Below are 26552 nucleotides of genomic sequence, written 5' to 3' on the forward strand. Positions count from 1 at the left end.
TAGCATATAGCTGCCATGCAAACTGACCGATCAAAATCAAATCCTTATGGGGAAAACTTTTTTATTTTATAAGATATCTTCGCAAGATTTGGTGCGTATTATTGCCCAAGACAACCTCTGAAGAAATGGTTCACATCGGACAAGTATATCACATAGCTGCCATACAAAATAGTCGAACAAAATTTAGACCTTGTATGGCAAACTTTTTGATTTGACCAGATATCTTCACGAAATTTTGTATGAGTTATGTTTCAAGACAAAAAAATAATTCCTGAAGATATTTTCAAGATCGAACCAATATAGCATATACATGCCATACAAACAGAACGAGCAAAATCAAGCTGACCAATCACAATTCAAATACAAATATTTGTACACTCTTTATGCTTTCAGAAACGTAACTGTGTAGGATATTATAGCTTCAAAGCAGCCGAACAAGACATTTTTTTTTCATTTTTCAATTCGATTAATTTTTGCGCTCACAAGCGCAGCAGCAACGTGAAGCATATTAAATCACGTATACGCCGTGTCCGCTCGCCGTGACAAATGTGCCGTTCACTTTTACGGCTTTCTACGACGCGCTTGGTCACTGCGCTACTGGTGTATGTGTATGTGCTTCTGATAACTACTTAGAATGACCATTTTGTCTTTTCACCCATCTTCCGTTGTGTTTTTGTTTCGCTTACTATCATGAACTCGCTACTCTACTTTACTCTACACTTCTTGCAGATTCATCACCTCAAGGTCAATTGTGTGAAGCTTATAGCGCAGCTGCCAGTGCCAACGATAACAATAACAACACCAACAACAATCAGCAAAGCGACGACGAGTTAGACGATGACGAAGACTATTCGGTGTCTGTAACGGCGATAATACAACGGCGCGCCAGCGTACGCGGCTACAGGGGCAAGCGGGGCAGTCGTTATTCGCGCAGAGCTTCCAGTCCAATGGATCATTTGATGGACACCGTGGAGCGTAGACGCTCCAGCGTCTACACATCGAGTTCAGGCAAGTTAACGGTAGTTGCCGTGCGCTTTATTTCCGTTTAGTTTCTTTTCTTCTTTTTTTGAGTGAATTTTCTTGCGTGTTTTGCTTGTACGAACATCTGTAAATACAGTGCCCGCCATAAAGCTCATGTGTGGCATGTGTTCGCTGCTTTACGACCACAAGCGAATTACAAGCTCATTTGTAGTTGTCGACGCAGCAGCAAACACGCAAGATAAGCCGAAAATTAGGCCAGCAAACAAACAAAGCTTTCAATCTTTCGATTTGATCCTTTGTTACATCGCCTGGAAGTTGTCAAATGTCATAAATGCGTGCGTGCGTTCATGTGTGTGTGTGTGTGTGCATGTGTGCGTTCACTTGGGAGCAGCTCCCCAACGTGACCCATTTGTTAGTGACATTTGGCTTTGGCGACGCACGAGTGTAACTAATCAAAGCTGAGCAGCGAATTTATTCTGCTGTACGTGACTTTTTCTAATTTGATTTGTGTTTTTTTCTGGATTTTTTCCACTTTTTTGTTTTTGTTTATTTTTTTTATTTTTTTATTTCATTGGCTCAACGTTGCGCATATATCATCGGTTTCGGGTATAATGACTTTGGTTTTTGTTGATTTCTTCGAGTAACATACGAGCATATGAAAGTACAATATACAGTTGATATTGGATGTATACAGGGTGGTTCATAAATAAATTTATTTTTTTTTATAAATTTCAGAAAAAGTTAAGTTTTGTTATTTTAGAGCATTTTTTAAACGATAATTTTATATGATATTGGCTATTTATATACAGGGTGGGCCATAAATAAGTTTCTTCTTTTTATAAATGTCACACAAAAATAAATATTTTTTAGAGCATTTTTTAGACTGATAATTTCACTCATATATAGTAGTATAGTATAGTAGAAGAAATCCATCATTTTTGCATTCAAGAGTTTATTTAGCAAAGTTAAACTGATCCGTTCTGGTGAAAAAAAATTGCACCACTATCATTGATAATTTGTTACCATTTTTAAGTTGACTTCATAATCCTTCTCTCATAGAAACCCTCGTCCCCTTATTGACAAGAAACCAGGACAGTCGATTTTCACAAATTTTGAGGCCAATTTTTCAACAGAAAAATTATTTGTCATAGACATGAATAGGTAGTATTCACTTCGTGCCAGGTTTGGGCGATAGGAAGCTTGCAGTAAGTCCTCCCAGCCAAGATCCGGAAGCTTTTAGCGAGTCGCTATGGGCGATTGCTTACTTCATAGGGTCTAACTACTAGCAGGTCCGAATTAAGAATTTGGCGGTAGTGGAGCAGAGGCTTCCCTGCCCACCAAACCAAGCACAAAGTAAAATCTTCCGAACCATTCGCGTTGACTCACCGTGATTCAAATGCGACCACTGTCATTTATCGTAGTCGTGAATGATCCACTTTCCATCAGCATAACCAAGCGGCTTCGAACTAAACTTTTTTTGGTGATGGTCGGAATCGATTAAAAAATGTTTCAAAAGAATCACCCTATACATATTTGTTTTCTACCTTCTACTTCAAAATTTCGATTATTTTCTATTTTTAGGAAAATTTTTTTATATTCTTTATACAAATCCACTTATATGTATGTACACAAACAGATATCTGTATTACATACAAACAAATTGTAATCCAAAAGTAAACACACGCATATCTAAATATGTTTGTACGTATGTAATTCCATATTACTTTTTCCTCTACTCTTTCACAAACAAAACGCAACAAATGATGAAAACATAAAAACGCAAATACCAATAAAAATAACAACGAAAACACAAACAAAAATGGGCCACAAAAAATCCAAAATTTCAACAACAAAAATTTACCACAAAATAAACACACAAAAAATCCTAAACAACCAATAAAATCACGCAAAATCCGCATCACAAACATCACAGATGAGGGCACAAATCAGGAGTCAACACAAGAGCAAATCTTCGAAAATATTCGTTTGCACAAAGAGGTTATACAATCGGTGAAATTACAGCCATGGCCAATGCGAAAAAAGCTGAAATTAGTACGACAGGTGAGTGATTAAGTACATACATCGGTATATATCCTTGTACTTTTCTGTTTGGAGTCACTCAGTCACTCAGCAGCTGCAATCTGTGAGCCGAAAAGTGATGCTAATGGAAAAACGTTTTGCGAAAGGAAAGAAAAAGGGCCATGAAATATAAACACAAGCAAACGGATTAGGACAGCTGAAGTGAAGGTAGCAACTTGAAGAGTAAGCAAGAACTCGGGAACATTTGCTTATGACTTTTGAGGTTGGACATTGTTTTTCTTAATGACACATTTTTCGAATGTAAAATGTAGTTTGAGGTGCCTTTTCAAAGAGTACTACGGCAAAGTGTTACACTAAGGGTGCATATATTGAATGATATAAAGTTGGACAAAAAAAAATTAATTTTTATTTCTTTAAATAATTTTTGATATCTTCCTACCAACTGAGTTTCCGACAAGTTTGGAGAAACTTTCAAATGTACAAGTATTTTAGACTCTGTTTAATTCTGCCAAGTAAGAGACTGCTAAATTGTATCCGCTCAGAGAATATAGTATTCTTATGTGATTAGGAAGATCAGATTGGTCGACAAACTCTAACTAACTTGTGTTCGAAAAGTATTTTTTAACTGACCTATAAATACATATGTATATTAGGTTGTCAAATATTCCTTCCGCTTTTTTTCTCTTTATTCAATGCTTTATAAAAAGTGTTACAGTGATCAGATTTAGTTCAAATATGCGCCGTTTCGTTCGATAATCTGTTTCCATCAAGACGGCAACTTCATAATACCCCCCTCCTAGAAGCCCCCTTCTTTATTTGCGAAGAACTCGGACAGCCACTTTTCACAAGCCTCTTTTGAGTTCAACTTTACACCAACAAGGGCATTCGCCATGGACAGGAAGAGGTGGTAATCTTGGCGCTATGTCCGAGCTATATGGGGGATGTGATAAAACCTCCCATCCGAGCTGCCATAGCTTCTGACAAGTCATCAACGAAGTGTGTGGTCTGGCGTTGTTCTGGTGGAACACTATACCCTTCCTATTGGCCAATTCTGAACGCTTCTGGTCGATATCCTGCTTCAAGCGATCCAGTTGTTCGCAGTAGATGGTAGAATTAAGCATCTGGCCATTCGGGAGCAGCTCATAGCGGATGATTCCCTTCCAATCCCACCAAACGCACAGAAAAACCATCCTGGCCGTCAATCCTGGCTTGGTTACTGTTTGGAACGATTCACCGGCCTTCGACCACGACCGTTTTCGCTTCATATTGTCGTATGTTATCTATTTTTCGTCGCCAGTCACCATCCGCTTCAAAAATGGGTCGAGTTCGTTATGTTTCAGCCGCATATCGCAGGCGTTGATTCGGTTCAGAAGGTTTTTTTGCATCAAATCATGCGGCACCCAAACATGAAGCTTTTTATGTATCCAGCTTTCTGCAAATGGTTTAAAATGGTTTGGTGACTAACCCCCATCTTTTGGGCGATATCACGAGATGCCATATGCCGGTCTAATTCGATGTTTTCCATGATGTGATCGGTATTCGTCGTCACAGGTATTCCGCAGATTGGCTTATCCATGGTGTCGAGCTCTCTAGCGCTTTGTACATAGCCGCGAAATTCAAGAGACAAAAAGGCGGAAGAGAGATATTTTTCAACCTAATATAATGCTTTAAAAATGTGCAGGATCGACAAGATAATGTTCAAAAGCACTGAAGAAAAACGCACTTGCTTTTTACTCATATTGTCTCGAAAGGACTGAAGGAAAGCTGTTGATCAAATGACAACAACCACGGAGAACAGGAGCCCATGGAGTTCGCTCCAACCTGCTCAAGGTTACTGGCCCCTCGGGGAGTATGGTATTAATTGTGGTTAAAACCCAAATACGGGAAGAATTGACACTTTGTCAGATGAATTTGGAGTTGCATTGCAACCGGATGCCGGACCCAAAGTTCGACAGAGATTTTAGAAAGGCATCGAACGCTACCAAGGCGGTTAGTGTGTCCATTCCACACTGCCAATTGATACTGCAAATGCCTGGCATTTTAAGGGCGCTGAACAACGTCTAATGCTCGTCGTTATGAGGTGGCCTAGGGGGTGAATGATAAGGTTCTTAGGAAGTGTGAAAGTTTCAGGGTTAGGAAAATGAAGTGGTGGACGCCTGAGGTAACGTCGAAGAGGAGGACTGTCAGGCGATTGAGGCGAAAGTTTCAAGGCGCCCGACGGTCCAATTCTGACATGCTGTCAGAAATGAGGTATGAATTTAGTTAGATAGGAGGTTTGGAGGAGTTTTGTTAGAGACAATAGGAACGAGCCCTGAGGTCAGATCTGCCTGGGTAGTAATATGGAGGAAATCGCCAATATTTGCGTGACACTCTGTTATCGTCATAGAGAAAGTGTCCGGAGGTTCTGCTACATGCGTTCTTTCCCAGTTCGGAGGTACAGATAGCTCAAGCACCAGAGGTAGGGAGATTTGGGGTACGCCTTTGGCATGGTTGGGTATAAGCCATTGGATACTTTCCACGCGAGGGAGAAAGTGCTAGGGTTGTTCCTTTACTGAAGTCCCCTTATCAATAAAATAAGATAAGATTAAAAGACATTGAAAAGACTAAGCTTTCAATCAGATAAATCACATATCGAATTCCATTAACTCGCCACACAACCTCAATATACAGTTAACAAGTTGCACCCTCTCAAAATGTCAGCTCACTTCCGGCTCAAATGATTAGCGCTTGCTTGAGCATACCAAACAAACAAACAAATAATTTGAAGAGCAAAACAAACAATTTAACTTTTCACTTTTCCACTTTTCATAAACGCCGTTATTCGCACACAAATACATTGATTGCCGCAACGAAGGCCAAGACATATGTGGCGCGGCACGAGGGAGCGCTGCAGGAGCGGTTCGCCATGTCGCGCAGCACGAAAGATTTGTGGGCGCGCTTTAAAATTTTAATGGCAGCGGTAAGTGTTTCCAATCTACAAACACATTTACAGCACACGCACACACATAAATGCTATTATTGCACTCCCACACACACAAACACAATCAACACATCCGGCGCTTTGGCTGGGCGAACGCGCTATGGGACATACAGTTATGCCACATTTTTGCACTTTTATTATGTTTTCGCTTTTGATTTATCCGCTTTGGTATTTGCAGCCGCTAATGTTTACATAAGCATGCTTGTTAGCATATGCAACGTTGTAAGTGGCACGTGCGCTCCTGTGTGTGTGTGTGTGTGTTTGTGTGAGAATTTGAATATCCGCCAGCTTTGTTGGCGCGCAGACGGTAGCGTTGTGAAGTGCCCGCTCTGACGCCTTAAGTATGTCACGTGCCACATGTGGCATGCGGCATGTTGTGGTTAAAGGGCGCCGCACCCCGCTCACTTGCTACCTTCAACGGAAATTACGACTGACTCAACTCTCTTTGCTATTGTCACAATGTAGCAATTTGCCTCAAGCTGCTACAACTTGCCGCACAATATTAAAATTTCGTTGGACACACACATGCCGTACACTCACATCAGCGTATTCATTCCCTTATATAAGCCTTTAAATATTAAAAGGTGCACGCACACATTTACACCCTGTCAGTGGCTGCCACTGCCGACACACTCACTTCCGTTTGCAGCGAGCTGCAAGTTGCACGCATACTTGTGGCATCAACTTGGCCACAAAAGCGCTTAAAGTTTTTCAAGTCATCATAAATGCAGTGGCGTTGGCACGACATGACCGGGCGACGTTGCATGCTTCACGGAATTGACAACAAGTGCGACAAATAGGTAAAGACGAAAGGGAGCACATAACCTTTACTTATAACGTATATACAGTGGCGGATGCTATTATAGAAACACATAACGTGATTTTAATAACAGAGACTTGGATAGCTGAAAATAATCGAAGGAAAGCCAGAGTTTTGTAGGCTAATAAGCCTCAAAAGTTTAAAGGAAACCTCCAAGAGACCAAATTTTGTAAAAGACAAATTCCTGGAGACAATTTTAATTGGAGAACCTATTGAGATGTCTATTCGAGACCACGATCGACCAAAATATTTACGAAAACGCTCCAATAAGAACTTGGGATCTAGTACAATATACTCAGCCCATGGTAGTTCCCAACTTCTTAGATCAAGGTAAGCCTTCGTAGTGGCGATGAGATCCTGATATGACTCAAGTTATGTTTGGCGAGTGACTTTTTTAAAGTTTGGAAAAAAGAAATAAGTGACCCGGAACCGAATATGGGAATATATTGAAATAGCAGCCGAGTAATTTGTTGGTGTTGGTCGCAACTTGCAAATGTGAGGTCCTTTTCAGCTAATAAGGCAGTCCGCATCTTTTTCTTAGACGATTCATCAAGTGAAGTCCACTCTTTCGATTCCATGCTTCTTTGACTGTCAAGAAAAAAAATTGGTCATCATTTTCCTAAAGAGCAACAAAAACTTCATCATAGATGATTCAAACGTGAAGTTCACTATGCCGGATCCATGTCTCAACTACTTCTGAAAAGTAACTTCAACCGACTTTCTGTTAAGATAAAATCGTGCACTGTACCCTGAACCTAGAACAGGCTGCCGCTTTGAAACTCGGCCAATTTGTGATCATCGCCATAAAATTCAAACGCTCTTTGATGACAAAGCGGGATTTCACTTCCATTAAAGAATGTAATCACCGACCAACACGACACTTTTACCTTTTTTTAAATTCGCGGACACCGGCGTTTCTAAAGCGTAATTACGAACCCGATTCGTCGGAAATTTTGACAGTAGCGGCCTCCAAAGATCTACTAGGTATTTATCCCTATGGGAATGTGCTTAAAGAAAGATATTTTTTTCTTGCGATAGTGACACCATCCGGTGGAGACGCAGAATACTTATCGGACTACCGTCAAGCACCTTATAGAGGAACAGAAGTCCTGCTTAATAGCCACAAGTGAAGAGATCTCTTTTAAAACGAAACTACTTATGCTCAGGTCCAACCAATGCGCTTAAGATGATCCTATATCAACTGCCAATAAACGTCTTTACTCGGAAAGTAGCTGCCAGTTCTGCTATAATAATAGAGGGATTTTGAGGATCGAACAGAAATTATTATAGACATACCGTCATCCTGAACCCACTGAACTTAAGTAAATCACGTTATTTTATCCCAAGGTTAGATTTCCATAGTCACTTTTGTTTGAGGTTATCTTCTAGACGTGAATGGGAAAGAGGTTTACTAAGTGTGGATGGTAAAACCTCCATACATACCGAAGGGATCAAAATAGATCACCTAATAGCTCTTCAATGAACTTGATATCTCTCTCTCTATGCGACTACCAAATTCAACAGGCAGCTGCTTTGGTTATGGACACAAATAATTAATTCCAGAACAAATTAATTATTGCAGAGATGCTTAATCACTAACGAGTCAACTTCACCTGATGTGGCCTTAATTTGATAAGTTCCCGCCACAGAAGCATTTTCATAATTAAAACACAGACGAGCTGACCACAATAGGAGTTCTTTAGATAAATCCGAAGCGGAGTTAATATCATGTCCGCTGGGAATGATCAAAAAATATGCATAGGTCCAGGAAAAGTATTTACAGACTTACAGCTAATTTAACGAGACACTCACTGGCCGTTTGGAGGGCATTAGCTAAAAATGGACACCAAAACTTAAATGGCTGTCTACGAAAAGCATAACGGATAAAAGTTGGCTGCATCCTTACCACATTTATGGCCACATTTCGTCCTTTATACTTCAACTTCGTTGCAATGTCTATAATCTCTTCCAATTCTATGATCACGACTGTATGCCTACACCTGCTTATTTACATAAATACACACCTGTTTATAGCAAAAATGAATAAAAACCCAACACGACGGCAGATTGTGGACGCTATATTGCGGTACTCAGGGGAGTTGTAGCAACACGACCGTTTGCGGTTTTACGCCACCGACAAGCGTTGCACTTTAATTCGCACCACAAAATTTTAACGGCAGTTAATGGCAACTGTTTTTATTATTTTTATGCAGCCTGTATTTTTTATTGTTGTTATACACATTTTTTGCTGTTGTTGTTGTTTCGGTGTGTTGACAAACCATCTTTGGCGCTGTGATTGCTTGCGCTCGCTGCCTTGCGCTGGCAAATTGAAAGTGAGGTTAAGCGCTTTGGCGCACGGCACCCCGACGTGTCAATCAACGTCATTGCAATTTGCGCCATAAGCACGCTTTTCAATGGCAATACGTCAATAAATTTAATATACACATACATGTATGTGGGTATGTGTGAGTGGTGGGTCTCCAAGTGAGACTTGAGCTGGGAGAATTTAATATTTTTCGCAACTTAACAGGCTTCAAAGCTGTTAACAAACGGAAGCAAAATGCAAGGAAATAAATATGCGATTATTGTGTGTGTGTTGATAAATGTGTGTGTGAAATAAAAATTACAGTTGCACGTGTGCTTTAAGTACATTAAAATGTGTTAGTTAAGAAGTGGCTTCATTTATGCTTCACATATATGCCAAACATGCATACATATAGACTAGCAGAAATAAAAATACGCGCACACATATCAACACACATTCATATGGGTGCTGTTTTAATTTATTATACCCTGATCAGCATAAATTAAGCTTGCGCAGAAGAAAGCGTCGAAGACCCTATAAATGTCCGTTTATATACACCCGAATTGTCTTAGTGCCGAGATATTTATCTGAACTTTTGCACATGTCTTTTTCACTTCAAGAAGCAGCTTATTTGTCGGTATCGCCAATATCGGACCATTATAGCGTATATTTGCCATACAAACTGAACGATCAGAGTCAGGACCCTGTGTGGGAAACTTTCCCATTTGATGAGATATCTTCGTGAAATTTGGCACGAATTTTTCTCCAAAGAAAACCTATAATCTCTGAATATTTTATCCAAATCGGACCTCTATAGCATATAGCTGCCATACAAACTGAACGATCAAAATCACATCCTTATATGAAAAGCACTCTTATTTGAAGAAATATCTTCACAAAATTTGGCACGTATTATAACACAAAGCAACCCTGCAATCTCTGAATATTTTGTTCAGATCGAACAACTACACCATATAGCTGCCATACAAACTGAACGTTCAAAATCACATTCTTATATGGCAAACTTTCCTATTTGATGAGATATCTTCACGAAATTTGGCACGAATTATTCTCCAAAACAACTTTGCAATCTGTGAATATTTTGTCCAAATCGGATCACTATAGCATATATCTACCATACAAACTGAACGATTAAAATCAAGTTCTTCTGTAGAAAACTTTTTTATTTGTGAAGGTTATTCTACGTTTTTTCTTGTTATTTTATTTTATTTTACATTATTTTTAATTTTTTTTTTTTTTTGAAAATAATTTCCAATTATTTATCACTCGTTTCATATTACACATCTTCACATTTCATTGGCATTGTTTACCTTCCGCGCCGCAGCGCTGGTTACATTGGAAACGCGAAACCGTAAGCTTTCTCACCGTGCTGATCCCCTGGGAGTTGCGCATCAAGGAGATTGAGTCGCATTTCGGCTCCGGCGTCGCATCACATTTCACCTTCCTGCGCTGGCTTATGTGGGTGAACACCATGATTGCCATACCGTTGGTGGCGTTCGTCATCGGCCCCGAGGTGAGTGTAGCGCTGAATAATTTCAATCATTTCGTCAATGTCAAATTTTCACATCATCATACCTGCCGCCTGGCGCTTATTATACACACATACCTACTTACTTATCATCATACACCCATCATCCACCCATCATCATCCTCGTCATCATCCGTTGCTCGCGTCTACCATTTATCAACGTGCAAATTTGCTTTATTGCATCTCGACAGTATTTTGCAACAAAAAAGGACGAAACGGATCCGCGTAAGCGTATGACGGAGCACGAATATAAAGTCGCTGGCAATTTCTTTACATTTTGGGAATTTGAAGGCTACATCAAGTACTCCCCGATGTTTTATGGGTAAATATGGAAATGTGAAAAATAACATTTTTTGTTTATTTATGCACGGGCAAATGTATTTATGTATCAAATATATACCTACATTTATATTATATGTGTGTATATAAGAACCTTAAGCCATTTATTAAGCTGATCCACTTAATCAAATTTATCTTCATTTGTTCGGTGTCCCCTTGCAGTTATTACTCGAATATTTCCGGTGCGAGCACTTTGGGTTATAAATTGCCTATGGCATACTTTCTAACGGCTGTTGTTGTTTATATCTACAGTTTTGTGGCCACCTTAAGGAAGTAAGTAAATCAAATGTGAAGTATGCTTAAGTTATTTACATATGTTTTATACAGAAATTTTAAAGAAAAAGTTTAAAGGTTTCATTCGACACTTAATTGCTCCACATTTCGCCAGTTTGTTGTTAAAAAAGAAGTTTGAACCAACAAATATGTATAAGGAAAAAAGAAAATGAAATTCTTGACACAAAAAAACTAGTAATCTAGTGAAATGTTCGGGGTTTCCCAGTTAAAAACCAGTGCACGCCAGCAGTTGTATACTCTTGTAGAAGACTGCACCTTCGGTATTCAGATCTGCAGACCAAACTATTTTCTCCATGGGTAGATTGAAGAAGTCGCATTATAGGGAGTCGCCTTGTCTGAAATCTCATTTGGTATCGAACGGCTCTAAGAGAAGCTTCCGATCCTAAAGGAGTTTTTGGTATTTCTCAACGTCAGTTTATACAGGCGTATTAGTTTTGCGGGGATACCAAATTCAGACATAACGGCATAAATACAGCTCCTTTTCGTGTTGTCGTATGCAGCTTTGACGACGAAGAGGTGGTGCCTATCCTCTTCTCACAGGTCTTTTGCAAGACTTGGCGCATAGTGAATATCTGGTCAGCTTTTGATTTTCCTGGCCTAAAGCCACGCTGATAAGGTCCAATCAGTTTGTTGACGGTGAGCTTTATTCTTTCACACAGTACGCCCGATAGAACCTTATTGCGATGTTGACGAGGCTTATCCCACGGTAGTTGGCGCTGATTGTGGATTGGGTAGAGCACACAAAACTTCCAATCGTCTGGCGTGATTTAATCCGACAATATTCTACTAAGAAGCTGTTGCATGCTCCTTGTCAGTTCATTGCCGTCGTGTTTGAATAGTTTGGCTGGCAATCCATCGGCCCCGCCGCTTTGTAGTTCTAGAGACGGATAATTGCAATACGAACTTCTTCATGGTAGGGCAATGGAACGTTCACTACATGGTCATCGATTGGGGAATCGAGTTCGCCATCTTCTGGTCTTATGATTTCAGCAAGCTCATAGATTGTCAAGTGAAATCATTCATTTATAAAGCCTGGCAGTTTTATCGCACTTATTATAGACGTTTCGCTATTCGAACTTGGTTTCAAAGATTTATATTATAATTTTATCCGACATGAAATGTAGCCGCACCGCCTGTAGGATTACCGGGCAGTGTCCAATCAGAACACTTATAATTGCAGCGACATAGACCTTACTAACAGAAAGTAAGGTCATCCTCTTGCGTCTCACTCTAAGCCCGAAGGCTCTGGCAGCAAGTTCTGGTTCAGCCGTTCTCACGGGAGTTCAATAGATCCAACTGATGAAATTGGGTTAACGATGCCCTTTTTAGAAAGTTCATCAACTTTGCAATTTCCAGCGATTCTGTTGAGAACCAGTACTCAATCGGGTCGGATAACGAAGTAGCTTGCTGCTGGTAATAAAGACACCAAACACTTCGTCACTTGACTTGACTGTCAGTGAGCTTCAATTTTGACAACAGTTCCATTAAAGCCTTACCGTGTTATCTCGGGGATAAAATTTAATGTGTGGCGTATTTAGTTATTGATTTATCGTGCTTTTAACAGTACCGTTATGTGGGTAGTGAGCATGGTTATCATCCGATTTCATCTATTTTCACATTGTCGGTAGGAGTTCTTATTATATTTGGCGCTTTAAACGTTTCGGTTAATGGCGTTTTGTGGGCGTGGCAGTAGTCCGATTACGCCCATCTACTTCGTTCGTAGGAGGAACGATATCGGTATTTTGTTAGGTTTAACTAAGACTTAGGCATTTAGGCTCTTTACATTTTGTGAGAGAAAGCCTTAAACATCAATAACCATATCACAACAAGGTCTTAAGCAAACATTCTCTTTCAATTAATTTTCCGAACTCAACACTGTAATTGTCAATTATGGCAACTAATTAAATTATTAGACACTTTTCGACACCAGCCAGGACAATAAATGACGTCTTTATTAAAATCGCGCACGCTGCTGATGGTCATACGCTTGGGATTAGAGCGATTATTTATGACGTATGGTCAAAACTTTTGGACTTGCATCAAACCACATATTTTACACACACCAATACATGCAACTACAAGCTACAATGAAACAAAAACGTTGGTAAAAATTTATTATCAGAATTTAATGGTCACGCGCGAGGCATTAACGAGCCCACATGGCTGTGCCATCATTTAAGTCTTCAGATATATGCTGGTTTATTAGCAGATATCCATGAATTTGTTAGCAAATTGTTTGTGTGCGGCCTTCACACACATATTTGTACACATACATTTCGAGTCGGCACTCCATCCGCCAATAACCTTGCAATTCAACAAGAAAGTAGCCGCGCATTAACACAAATATGTCGTCGGGAATTATGTTTATTTCGTAATTTAGCAACGATACTCGAATCACACAACAATTTTATACCCTGAATAAAGTATATTTGGTTTGGCACGAAGCTTGTGATACCCCGAAAAACAATGTCCAAAACCCTAAAGGAATATAGTTATAAGTGTTCAGCGTCACGAGCTCAGTCTCTCAGTTTTTGAAATATCGAAATGAAATTTTGCACACATACTTATCTCCAGAAGAAACTACTCATTTGTAGAAACCGTCGATATCGGGCCACTATAGAGTATAGCTGCCATACGAACTTACCAATCAAAGTTATGTCCTTGTTTATAGAAATGTTTTATTCAAAAGGATATCTCCACGAAATTTCACGTAGTTTATTATCGAAAACAGCGCTACAATATCCGTAAAAATTGTGTAGATTACACTACTATAGCATATAGCTGCCCTACAAACTGGCCGATCAAAATCAAGTTCTTAACGGAAAACTTTTTTATTTGTGTAGGACATTATAGCTCCGACACAACCGAAGTTAACGTTTTTTCTTTTATTTTGGTTTTACTACTCGTATTCCCACACCAACATACTCCCAGCAGCCATATAAATTGACGCCATATCAACACCTCCATTCCTCTTCGGCCGCATCGCGTGAATGAGTGTGTGTGCTACGTGTCCAGCATGCGTCCACAGCGCCGTTATTGAGGAGAGCTCGCCTTTATTGCCACTTTGGCGCACAGAATTTTATTTATTAAGCATTTTTGCTACCCATACGTGTATTTCTTTGCTGCTGACTTTTGCTTGTTGAAGCAAACACCATTTTATATGTTTGATTGTTGCTGTTACATTATATGTGGGCGTGTGCTGTGCTTGCTTACATAAGTATGCTGTTTACTAACCAGCTAATATATTTTATGATTTCTCTTTAGCTTATATTTATTATTATCTCTTGCTTTGTAGTGGCGCATAACTAATGCAATTGACTGGAGAAGTTAACGCCACGGCGTATGCGTAACCTACGACAATTACTCTGGTGTTTATTGAGAGTCAATCGATATTTTCAAGAGCAGCTATTGAAACATTTATAAATATATATTGTATGTGGCTTGTATAATATGTTTAGTTTGCTTAAAGGAAATGAGTTAGTCCATTTCCATTTCAGTTTCAGTAGCAGTCACGCGAGTTGAAATTTTATTAAAAATAAGCTTTTCTTTTTCGAGGATAACCAAAATGGTATAACGAAGTACGCCAGCGTGAAATAATTTAAAATTCATAATTTTTTTTTTTAATTCGTTGTAAATTTTTTTTTATTGAATCTGATATAATCCTGTTCTTGGGTATAAAAATTAATTTTGAAATTATTTTTAATTAAGATTTAAATTGGAATTATGAAATGTAAAAAATTGTATTTAAATGTTATAACAACTGTTTAATTGGTATAAAAACATTTTCTTTTTGAATCCGATATAATCCGATTTTTCGAATTAAAAAATATTTTCGAAAATTAAATTAAAAATTTCAAAATTATTTTTAACCAAGATTAAGACCGGAATTATAAAATGTAAAAATTTTTTATTTAAATGTTACAACAACTGTCTTTTTAATGCATTATTTGCAAGCCTAGTCCCACCTGATTTTGTTAAAAAATCAACAAAGTTTTAATTTTTTGATTTAAAAAACGAACTTTGTTTACAAATTGCTCAAACTATACATCTGTTACTATATAACATTTCTCCATTAAATTTATAAACCATAAATATCTTGATATTCAGTATTGTTGGTGAGAATAATATTAGGATACATACCTACCTAAGTATCCTGTTATATTAACCTTTTCGAAAAGCTAGCAAATATAGGGCAAATGTTAGCTCTGACGTTGATAATTTTGTATATTCAATAATGAATAACTCAGAATTATTCCAAAAATCAGTAAAGTTATCGAAATAATTTTCTAATGTAACCTTAAGTTAAATTTTTATAAAATTTGAAGCTCCTTGAACCACCTCAACTTCGTAATTCTAATATGGTCCCCTTTATGGAGCACAAGACAAGCCCTGAAACAAATGCCACAGGTTATAAAAACAGAAAACGTATAGCATATATTTGATAGAGGTTGAAAGCTGTGTAGGTATCATCACATACTGCTATGCCCATTTGGACTGGTGAATACAACTCGCCTTAGCTTAGAGTATTTCCGAAGCTGTAGCCCCACAGGAATAGCAAAATGTCTTCAAGAACCATGTACCTTTCGAAGTATTATAAAATAATAATTCTAATAGGTTTGCACTCCAACAACAGCTATATTCTGAACCAGCTCTAAGTAAATCTAAATGGATCAGACTATATCCTTCAAAGCCTGGTGACTTTCAGGTGAGAATACTATCTAGACGTGAATGGAGTAGAAGTTTTTAAGGAGAGTATAATAATATCTACATCCAGCATGGACTGCCGGGTGGCGACGTAGGTAAACTCCGATCATCCGTCTACCAAAACTCAGTTAGCATCATCCAAGCAGAATTAGTGAGCATAGAGAAAGCATATGGAGTTCCAAGGAATAACTATGGAAAGATACAGAGAATTACCATATAAACAAAGATAAACTTCAACGTGGCAAGCAAATGTAGGAAGGCTTTAAACTCAATGACAAGTCAACTCCACTTGTCCATGATTTGCGTTTCCAGTCACTCCCCGAACTCCGATATTGAACAATGAAAAGTGATAACTGTGTTTAGCGCTAATTCAGAGCAAAGAGGCTGCACTCTTACCTGTCTAGCTTATACCAACCAACTGAGAGTATTAGAAATTACAAAAAAAAATTCGATTGGATGATGTTCTCATCAGAAATTTTTCGTGTCAAAAATAAAACTGAGGATTTATGTGTATATGTATGCCGTCAAATGTACTAAATACCTCCTGTGATTAACCCAAAAAATTTTAAATATTATTAAAACCCCAATCTAATGTTCCATTCCTCTAATAATTTTCAATAAAAATTAATTCTTTAAAAAATTTATATATTACGTAATTCAAGAACTACTTTTTTTGGAAATAAACACTGTTTTAATACAAATTGTATTTTACTACCGCACAGAATGGCTGAAAACTCCCGAAACTCAAAACTCTCTCTCAAAGATGACGAATGCACTTTTACTTGGAAGCTTTTCACCGGTTGGGATTTCATGATTGGTAAGCACAAGAAAAACAATTAATTCGCCTCCTTTCAGGCTTAAGTAAAAAAAAATAAATACATAAATATATATTCATTGATACCACAACTCCTTCAGCAACTCACTATTCACTTCAATAGTTCCTTTTGTTAATGCAAATATTCCACTGACTTCCTTCAATTATTTACATTTCAGGCCACGCTGAAACAGCGCACAACCGAATCGCCTCGGTGGTGGTCGGCTTCAAGGAGGTTTTGCTCGAAGAAGCCGAAAAGAAGAAGGATAATCGCAAGTGAGCCTCAGACTTAATTAATTAGTTGGCGGCGAGTGTGCGCCTTCAAGTTTAAATGCCGTCATTTTCAACTTCAACATATGCTTTAATGTTTGCCACTTCTTTTTCTCCTTCTTTTTTGTTTACTTTCCGTTTTCGGCGTGACTTCGCAGTTGGCGCATAATCCTGCAGCGCATTTTGGTGAATCTGGTTGTGATGGGCTTATTGGCTGCCTCCGCTTACACTGTCGTCGAGTTGGTTAATCAGTGAGTACCGTTATGTCGACGAATGCCGTTATGTGTAGCGGCATTGATTTTTCTCTAGCGTATCTTTTATGTTCTTTGTATGCAACACGCGTGCGATTTTTTATTACAAATTGAATTTTTCAATACTTTGTCTGCCTGCGACGGCTTTCGCATTGATTTTGCTCTTTCGTTACTTTTTGCACAGCTCGGAGCAATTGGCGCGTAATGGCAATTTACTGAGTCGCAATGCGGTTAACATCACCATCACGCTGCTGGCGTTCTTCATGCCCATGATATTCGACGCATTGGGATTATTCGAAAATTGGCATCCGCGACAGCAGTTGCGCTTGCAATTGGCACGGTACGGTAACGGTTATTTTTTGTTTAAAGCTCAGAGGTTATAAATGCACCACGTGATTTTTGGAATATTGAAATTTTTAGGGAACTAAATATACATATACAGATGTTAGGTTAAGATTGAATAGTTTTAAAGTTTCCAAAGCTTTTCCCTTAAATATTTAACTCTCGGCTTGACTGCCTTTGTGATAACCAGGTTCCACAAGAAATCCGATTATCTACCATATTCGATCATTCATTAAATCAAAACATATTGATGAGGTAGGTTAGGTTAGGTTAAATGACCGATTCTAACGGAAATCTCATATGAACAGCTTATTTCACCGGTCCGTTGTGGTACCTAAAGCTCCTAAAAAATGTATCATAAAGACTCTCATAAATCGACAAAGCGCTTTGAGTCGATCACAAATTTGATAAGACGGCTTATGAGGTCGACTATGTCTCCTGGTTCGCCGAAGGTATAACTGCCGAGAAGTTAGACAATGGAGAGCGTCGAATACTTTCAGAGCTGAACCGTTTTCATCCATTCGGAATTTACAGTATGAATAACTCTTGTAAAATGTCCAGTAGGAACTTCTTACTCGAGACCAGAAGGTTCTTACAGTTCAACAGGAACTGGTCGTCGACCAACACCTCCTAAGCGTACGCGAAGTCCATATGGCCAGTAATAGAACGCAAGATGTCAACAAAGACCCAACTCGCTCGTTCACTCTACGAGGTAGGTGGGATGAGGGTACCCTTTTTTGCTAACTCATCAGCTTTGCAGCAAAAATCTTACAGGAATAGTTCTCCGTCGCATAAAATCCGCAGTTGTTTCAATCATATAGATCCTACGATATGGAAAGTAAGCATAGAAAACTTTCAACTTTTGTATTGTTGAAGGTTGTTTTGCTGTTCCAAATTGTATCCAGACATAAGCACGGGTTCGATTCTTCCTCCAAACGGTCTTCAAAACGACATTGAAACTTCATTATCATTATCATAACAAATACTTCCTTCAGATACTTCCTTAAAGCAATAAATGCCAGAGGAACACCTTTGGTCTTGGAATACCAACAGCACAGAGCATACCACAAAATTATTTCAAGGTAGTGTGGATAGTGGGCAAGCCAAAAGGTATCCAATTTTAAGAAAGATCTAGTTGAGTAAAATGGTAGATCTAAACAAAATGCACTTTCCTCTGAGATCTCACCTTCAGAAACTTGGTACAGTGCTATACAGGTCATGAGCGAAAGATGTTGAAACGTTAGAATATTTCTTTTGCAAATGACCAACCTTCAACTGGTTGACACAGAATGGAACATCCATGGTTTTCAAAGTTCCAAGCTGATAGTAAAAACGCTTAGAAATTCACAAAGTAGCTGAATGGTGTTAAGTTGAGAGTAACTTGAGAGGACCAAGTTGCTGAATGTGCTCTCAAATTGAGTCCGATAATAGCCCAAGAACGTCAAGTACAAGGGGCTAGTCCGAAGATCACTATAATATCCATAATCCTTTGTTTCTTCAATTTGTTACTCAAGATCAGCCTTTAAACGGGTTTTGGCCGATTTTGCATTATTAAGAATTATAAACCTGGAGAGTTTTCTATATTCATCAATATAATTTATTTTTAATATTTGGACTTTCACTCTCTCTCTGGTATATTTGAATAACCTTTAGTTGGATCGAGAGAGTAATTACTAATTCTTGCACTAAATCTTAGTGTGTAGATCGTACTTAGTTCAGTACTTGCAATATTTATGAGACGAAACTTTTCTAATAAAATATACTCGTTCTTATTCTTAAATAAAGCAGTTTAATATAAATATTTTTTCAATTCATTTTTTTTATATAAAATTTGTCTTTCCCTTTTGGTCTAAAAGGAATAAACAGATCATTTATTTATATTCATAGATTCAGTTGTCCGTAGTAGATTAAATTTATCGAGTAAGACTTTTTTAAGGCGCATAAGATTAATAGAATTCCACTAATTACGATTCCTCTCGCTAATCTTATATGCTCTTCCCCTCCCGCACAGCATCATGATACTCAACATGCTCAACTTGTATTCGCTGATGTTCTCCTTCATCTACAACATCGACAGCAAGGAGGGACCCTTGCAGACGCTCAAGGAGCGCTACGATAACTCAACCTACGCCATGAATAATTTAACAATAGTGATGGATGGCTACAAAAGCAACAACACAAATAGTACAGCAATAGCCATAGCGCTGGCGCATCTCAACCTGAGTACCACCAATCTGGTAACCACGACCACAGCTGCCACAACAACACTTTACGGCTTGGTCACACGACTGCGATGCCGCAATATCACAATGAAATGCTCAAAACCAACACGTATCAACAATCGGAATTTCACAACGGCAACAACATTACTGCTACTCAATCTAAGCACCTCAACGCTGTTGCCACACATCACCACCAACACAGAGTCGGACACGACAAATGTGTGGACGACGCTGCCCACCACAATGCCACCTGTCACAACAGATATCGATACAAAAACGTTAACGCCGCAACAACAAGAAGAGTGGAGCACGGCACAGTTCAATGCGATAACCGCAGCAGCAACAACAATAACAGCAGCATTCAGTACACCAGCCACCGATGCATCGTCGACCACAATAACGGATTATACGGAGAGCAGCACAACACAAACCGAAACGACGGATGCATCCACATTGCCACAGTCCACCTCAACCACAACAACAGCGCCGGGTAGTGATAGTTTCTTTGACTACATGGATTATTTCGTTGGCATGCCGCTCGAGCTTAGCGACTCCCAAGAAGTGGCGAGTGCAACGGAGACAACGCTTAGCGGCACGAGCGGCACGACCGAAAATGTGCGCCGTGCTAGAAATGGCAAAAATCTACGAGCTTTGCAACGTAAGCCTCGCCAAGCCTTACTGTCTGCTTTGTACGAGGCAACACAGCGTGCGCCGCCGGGCCGTTACAGTCGTCAGTTGAATGAAAGACGCAGACAAAGTGACCGTGACAACGAAGCCTACACCGACAGCAGTGCTGCGACTACCACCGCTTACACGGTAGAGGAAAGTACGCCCGGAGCTCAACAGCAACAACTGCAAGTGGAGTCCGCATCGCCGGCGCCACAAAATGAGTCCTTACCGACGCTACATGTCAATACGAAATTACTGGGTGAAGTGCTGGCTTATTTCACCAGCTCGACATCGACCGTTGAGCCAACGACTACAAAGTTGCCGCCTACAACAACGACTGTAGTAACGACGACAACGACTACAACAACTTCCACACCGCCAACAACTACAACGGAGTCTGACGGCAGCACTACTGCATTCTTCTTAGCCGAAGATGATATCATTGACGAGTCTGCTACCGTCAATTATGACACTAATGAATTCGATGAAGATAATTTCGAGACTTGCGTGCGCACCATTTGTGATACTTACCCTGAGGAAGAGGTTACAATCACAGATTTGGATGCAACTGCAACACCGACGACACCCTCATTGACACCGATGGAGATATTCGAGAAAAAAATGTTTGAGGTGAAGCTAGATATACAGCAGGTGCAACGCAATTTGACCAGCATGTGTTGGGAAACGTCGCTGGGTCAGGAGCTGGCAAAGGTTATCGTTTCAGATGGGGTAAGTATGCACAGATTGGAAATGTTGAGCTACTGTTGATAGTTTGTGATCTTATTACCAAGAGGTGGCTAGTCTATTGTAGCAGAAAAGCTCATATAAAGCGTCTTGTAAAAGAACATTTAACTTAACATGTTCGAATAGCATCCTACGGAAATGATAAAGGAGCTGCAAAGAGCTTTTAAGCTTTATAAAACCCGGAAATAGCTTTTAGAAGCTCAAATAATTCCCTGCAAGCCATATTTCTGATATGAAAAAAGGTGAACGAAAAGAACAACCGCTAAAAGAAACATTAAGCAAAGAGTTTCTTTCTTTTTGGTACAAATTAACAATTCTCAGAAAGTTTATTAAATTATTTATTGACTAGATTAGACCTGTTTAAACGTAGTTTTCATAGATATCGAAGTTTTTCTGAGCCGATAGATGATTTAAAAGGCAGATGTCTAAATATGTTTCCTCTTCAATAAGATCTCCGCGCATTTTGAAAAATGTATCTTACATTTTCAGCATTTCTGGTTCAAATATGTTTCGAATGCTTCCAAAACTATTAAACTATAATTAATTATATCATTCTAAACAATAGCTCCCAACAGAAGCTATTTTTAATGTCCACCGCTCGTGAGACAGGCTCCCACACTCTGTGTTTGTTTTAAAGATCAGCAATCGTCCACTGTTTCACAAGTTCAACACACTTTAAATGCAGCTAAACCAAGGACCGTTCACTGTTTCACAAGTTCAACATGCTTTAAATGCAGCTAAATAAAACACTGAGAATGGGAAATTAACCAATCAACTTTCAAATTGCTATCAAAACTTTCGCGTAAAAGCCATTCAACTTCTGGCATTAGCATACGCCAACTACTGTCACCCCAGCACAACAGGCTTCTGGGCACTTTTGCACTTCAAACTCAGTCGAAGAAGCGTTGAAGTTTGTTTTTGCACACGCTTTCGGCAATGTAGAAATCAAAAGTCAATCTTCAAATGAAATTTTACATTATTTCCATGATTGTCAGTCGTTTTCACTAGCTTTTCAAGTTTTGATGGCCTGTGCAAAGTTTGGTTGAGTGCATGATTTTGTGTTTGGACACAATAGAGTGAGTTCTCATTTTTCGAATTGATTTAAAATTTCTATTATAGTACAAGAAGTTGTCCTGCTTAAAGCATGGGTGGGTTACAAAAGAACTTATTTACGAATTTTACAGATATTATGCTTGCCTTATCCAGGTAATAACTCTGCAGGCGTAGCCACCTATTAGAAACTTATTTTTAAAAAGCATAATGACCCTTTTGTCGACCAACCCGGTTTTAAGTAGGCGAAAGAAAGACAAGGAAAGCCTGCTCGCGTGCTACGCTTTGTGTTCTTATTCGCGGCTACGCAATTTGCAATTTTTCATTCTTTGAAACTTAAGGAAATAACGGAAATATTAACAGATCAATTGAAAAGTCAACGGTCTAATATATAAAAAGCGCTTATACATAAATTTAAATCCATATGAGTTTTAGGTAGCTTTATTCTAAATAAAGCGCGTGTATAAATTTGATAGCCGTCCGATCATTATCTACTTTGCTGCTGAGGAGTTGTTGGACACTGCCTCGGGAAAAGCAATAATCAAGGGTTGATATGCCAAGCTTAGACGTGGTGCTCGAAGACGGTGAACGAAGTGGACACCCTAAAGAGGTTGTTATCGACAAAAACATCAAAAAATTACACAAAAAATGTTTGAATCACGGTAAAGTGAAGTTGTAAGAGAGTACGTCATATCATTCACAAATATTTGGGTATCAGAAAGCTCTGAGCAAAGTGGATGCAGCACGGGCTCACTATTTACCAAAAACAACTACGAATTGATGATTCAAAGAACTATTTGGAGAAGTTCAAGAATAAGAAACCCGAGTTTTGCGTCGATATATGATAACGGATGAAATATTGCTCCATCATTTCACACCGAACTGCAGCCGACAGTCATCTGAGTGGACTGAACACGATGAACCCGCTCCAAAGCGTGAAAACACGCAACAGTCGACTGGCAAGGTTATAGCGCCTGTATTTTGTGATGCGCTTGGAATAATTTTTATTGACAACCTTGAAAAAGTAGAGGCCATTAAAGCGACTAAGACATAGCATAATTGGACCATTTTAGGGATAAAATTAAAGGAAAAGAAAGCGCTGTTTCGGTGCAGTGTCCGTGTCACAAGTTATTGAAAACGTTGGAAAAATTCAAAAATTGGGTTTCGTATTGCTTCCGTATCCACCGTATTCTCCAGATCTGGCCCCTAGCGACTATTTCCTGTTTTCAGTTCTGAAAAAAATGCTTGATGGGAAGATATTTTCTTCGAATGAAGAGGTGATTGCCGAAACAGAGGCCTATTTTGAAGCAAAAGTTAACTGGTACTACAAAAATGATATGGAAAAGTTAGAGGGTCGCTATAATCAGTGTATCACACTTGAAGGAAACTATGACGAATAAAAAACAAACATGCCTAAAAAAATGTGTTTAGTACTCCTGGGACTTTTCAATAGACCTGTTACAATAAATGTACGAAACAAAAAAAAACTTGTTTGAGAAAGATTAAGAAGATTAAAAATACTTTCTGAGGAGATTGGCAATCATTTTTTTTTAAGTTTTTATTAAATTGTTTAAACAAATGGATAAATGAAATTAAGTTTAAACCAAAAAGTTTTAAAACTCAATTAAAAAATATTGAAAGGATTGCCATCTTTTTAAAATGTCATTTAAATATTTTGAATATAATTAAACTGACATAGTGAAGGCATCAACTATGAAGGTGTCCATAGTTCTTTCGCGTCGAACTTCTTTCTGCACTGGCGGCCTTCGGTAGTTCAAGAATAATGTCTTCGCTTTAGAGTCTGATTTAAGAACCAGTTCAAATTTTAAAGGAAAAAGTCATAAGTTGACGAAGTCACATAATAGGAAGCCACACAGTCATTTTTGAAAAAGGTTGCCAGCTATTTTAAAATGTTTATTAAAATTATTTGTCGTTATATATAAATTTTATATTATAAAATTGGCATTAAATATAAGCATTTGAGAATCCTTTGATCTATAATACATAGAGAGAATATATATAATAATTAAGTATTGTACTTCAGCTAGCAAAAATCACATTTTTTGTGTAATAAATAAGAAACAACGAGCAAAATCTAGTTTTATGTTAAACTAGTCTATAATTGACGGATTTTTGACAGTTGACATCTCATACATCTCAGCGTGGTAAAACCCTACTGTTGCTCTCTTATAAAATAGCGCAGTCTTCTAACTAGTTGACCTCTTAGTATAAAGTAGTTATAAGGCACTTCACAACTAGTTCTCTCCCCTACTGGTTATGTTCAGTCACGCATCTACATATATTTACATATGTCTGAGTGTTGGCAAGTGGTTTGTGCGAAACTCCACCTCAGTGTAAAATAAATATGTGTGTAGTTAATACTTTGCAAAAACACGCCATAAGCCCTCTCGAGTGTACTCATGGTCGTGTGTACACTTGTGTGCGTATGAGTGCATATCAAGGATTGCAGCTTTTGCGCATAATTAGCTACTTAACTTTTCCTTTCGTACTCTGATAATGAGCTGAAACTAAGTTGAGTGCTTGTTAAAAAAGTGTTACAGCGTTTTCACCCGTTAGTTCGCAGACGGCAATTTGTACGAATACGAGTATGAATAAATCAAAGGTGGAAGTAAAAATTATACCATAATGTGTGTTAATATAATGGAGATTATTTTATTTGGCTCATGCAGGCTAGATAAAGTTACGGAACGATTTTATGAACTTGTGGAACAACGTCACTGAACTTAGGTCATTTTATGTGGGTTGGACTTAACCGGAAAATGAAAATTAGCGTATTTTTATATACGCTGAAGGGGAGGTAATTGGTTTAGCGGTACATTATTCAACCTCAATAGCTAATATTGTATTTCTTTAATATAATCTTATTCGAGAAATCTAAGTTACAAGGCAGTTTTCGAATGTTATTTTTTTTTAGAACTTTGGATATTTTTTTATATAGAAAGTGATTCAGATGACCATTTTAATATTCTTTGATTTACCAAGTGTTAATTTGTCAGAAATACTATAGCACATGTTTCTTCAAATCATTCATTCATTAATCAAGCTTCAGTGAATTTTTACGTCTATCTCTGGTATCATTTTAAAAGGTGAAAAAGGTGTTTATACATACATTAATATATCACTTGATGAATCAAATCTTAAATCCACCGAAAATAAATTTTTCATCCTTCAAAAGTAAACACTCATGATATCAAGTAGGATGTTTTAATATCACTACGTTTATACATAACGACAGACCTCTGCTATATGAGCTGAAACGAAATCGGAAATTATTCCCAGAAAGGGCTAATATACTGCATATTTTCAAGATGCGAGCTAAGAAAAAATTACGTAAACTTTGGCACAGAAGCTTATGGTAAGACAGTTTACCAATAAATAAAGCCTATCATAAGAATTCAACTGAGTCCAGTTCAAAGGCGTGATCCAAGTTACCCGTCTAGGTACCAATATGATCGCCTGGATGCAGTGAAACGAAACGAAGAAGCTACAAACATGTCAGAGCACTGCACCCCGGACCGGATGCCTCTTGATGTCTTCCATCGAACACCTGCACAGTTAAGGAGCATAATGAACTCCTCTCCTCTCTCTCTTCTGCTGGAGTGCTTTGGTAGAAATCATACCTGCCATATCAAGAGGTCCTTCTTCAACTACGACGACGACATAAAACAATACGCCGACACAACTTCGGACGCAACAAAATTCAAACTTGCAAGCCATAAGCACACCTTCACCAACTCCCTCTCAATGAATGGCGTATTTAGAGTCAAACCACCATCAATTGCAGACGAAGAGTTCGAATTGCCGCGAGAAACGAGAGTGACCCTTGCGCAGCTTCGTTCTGGATACTGTAGCAGATTAAACTCTTACTTATTCAAAATCGACCTCAACATTTCAAATATATTTTCGGCAAGCATTGATTCCTGGCATGCCTCTAACCATCTCTTTGCAGGCCCTGATAACCATATACATCTGACACTCTTCTCCCTTTGGTCCGACCTCATCGTAACAGCACGTTTCCTGGGCCTACCGTTGAATGGCGTCGATGACAACTGATCTAATCCTTACCATCCTAACGGGGATTAGGTACCCGTTACAACAACAACAGCTGAGTCCCATACCTACTTTTTCCTGAATATTATGGAATCACAAGTGGTTCA

General features: G+C 38.6%; 1 protein-coding gene across 1 annotated transcript in view; it reads left to right on the forward strand.

The window, feature by feature from the left end:
* The window catches only part of LOC126761827 (transmembrane channel-like protein), a 60913-nt gene that overhangs the window by 30780 nt on the left and 3581 nt on the right, over window positions 1–26552 (forward strand). The window contains exons 4-14 of the mRNA XM_050478236.1: window positions 730–1008; window positions 2915–3042; window positions 5876–5980; window positions 10472–10660; window positions 10867–10997; window positions 11177–11287; window positions 16735–16829; window positions 17006–17102; window positions 17255–17347; window positions 17532–17687; window positions 19701–21309. Of these exons, the coding sequence (XP_050334193.1) occupies window positions 730–1008; window positions 2915–3042; window positions 5876–5980; window positions 10472–10660; window positions 10867–10997; window positions 11177–11287; window positions 16735–16829; window positions 17006–17102; window positions 17255–17347; window positions 17532–17687; window positions 19701–21309 (2993 nt within the window). The remainder of the gene's footprint in view (window positions 1–729; window positions 1009–2914; window positions 3043–5875; window positions 5981–10471; window positions 10661–10866; window positions 10998–11176; window positions 11288–16734; window positions 16830–17005; window positions 17103–17254; window positions 17348–17531; window positions 17688–19700; window positions 21310–26552) is intronic.

This window comes from Bactrocera neohumeralis, chromosome 6 (genome assembly GCF_024586455.1).
Source record: "Bactrocera neohumeralis isolate Rockhampton chromosome 6, APGP_CSIRO_Bneo_wtdbg2-racon-allhic-juicebox.fasta_v2, whole genome shotgun sequence".
In the NCBI taxonomy this organism is placed as follows: Eukaryota; Metazoa; Arthropoda; class Insecta; order Diptera; family Tephritidae; genus Bactrocera; species Bactrocera neohumeralis.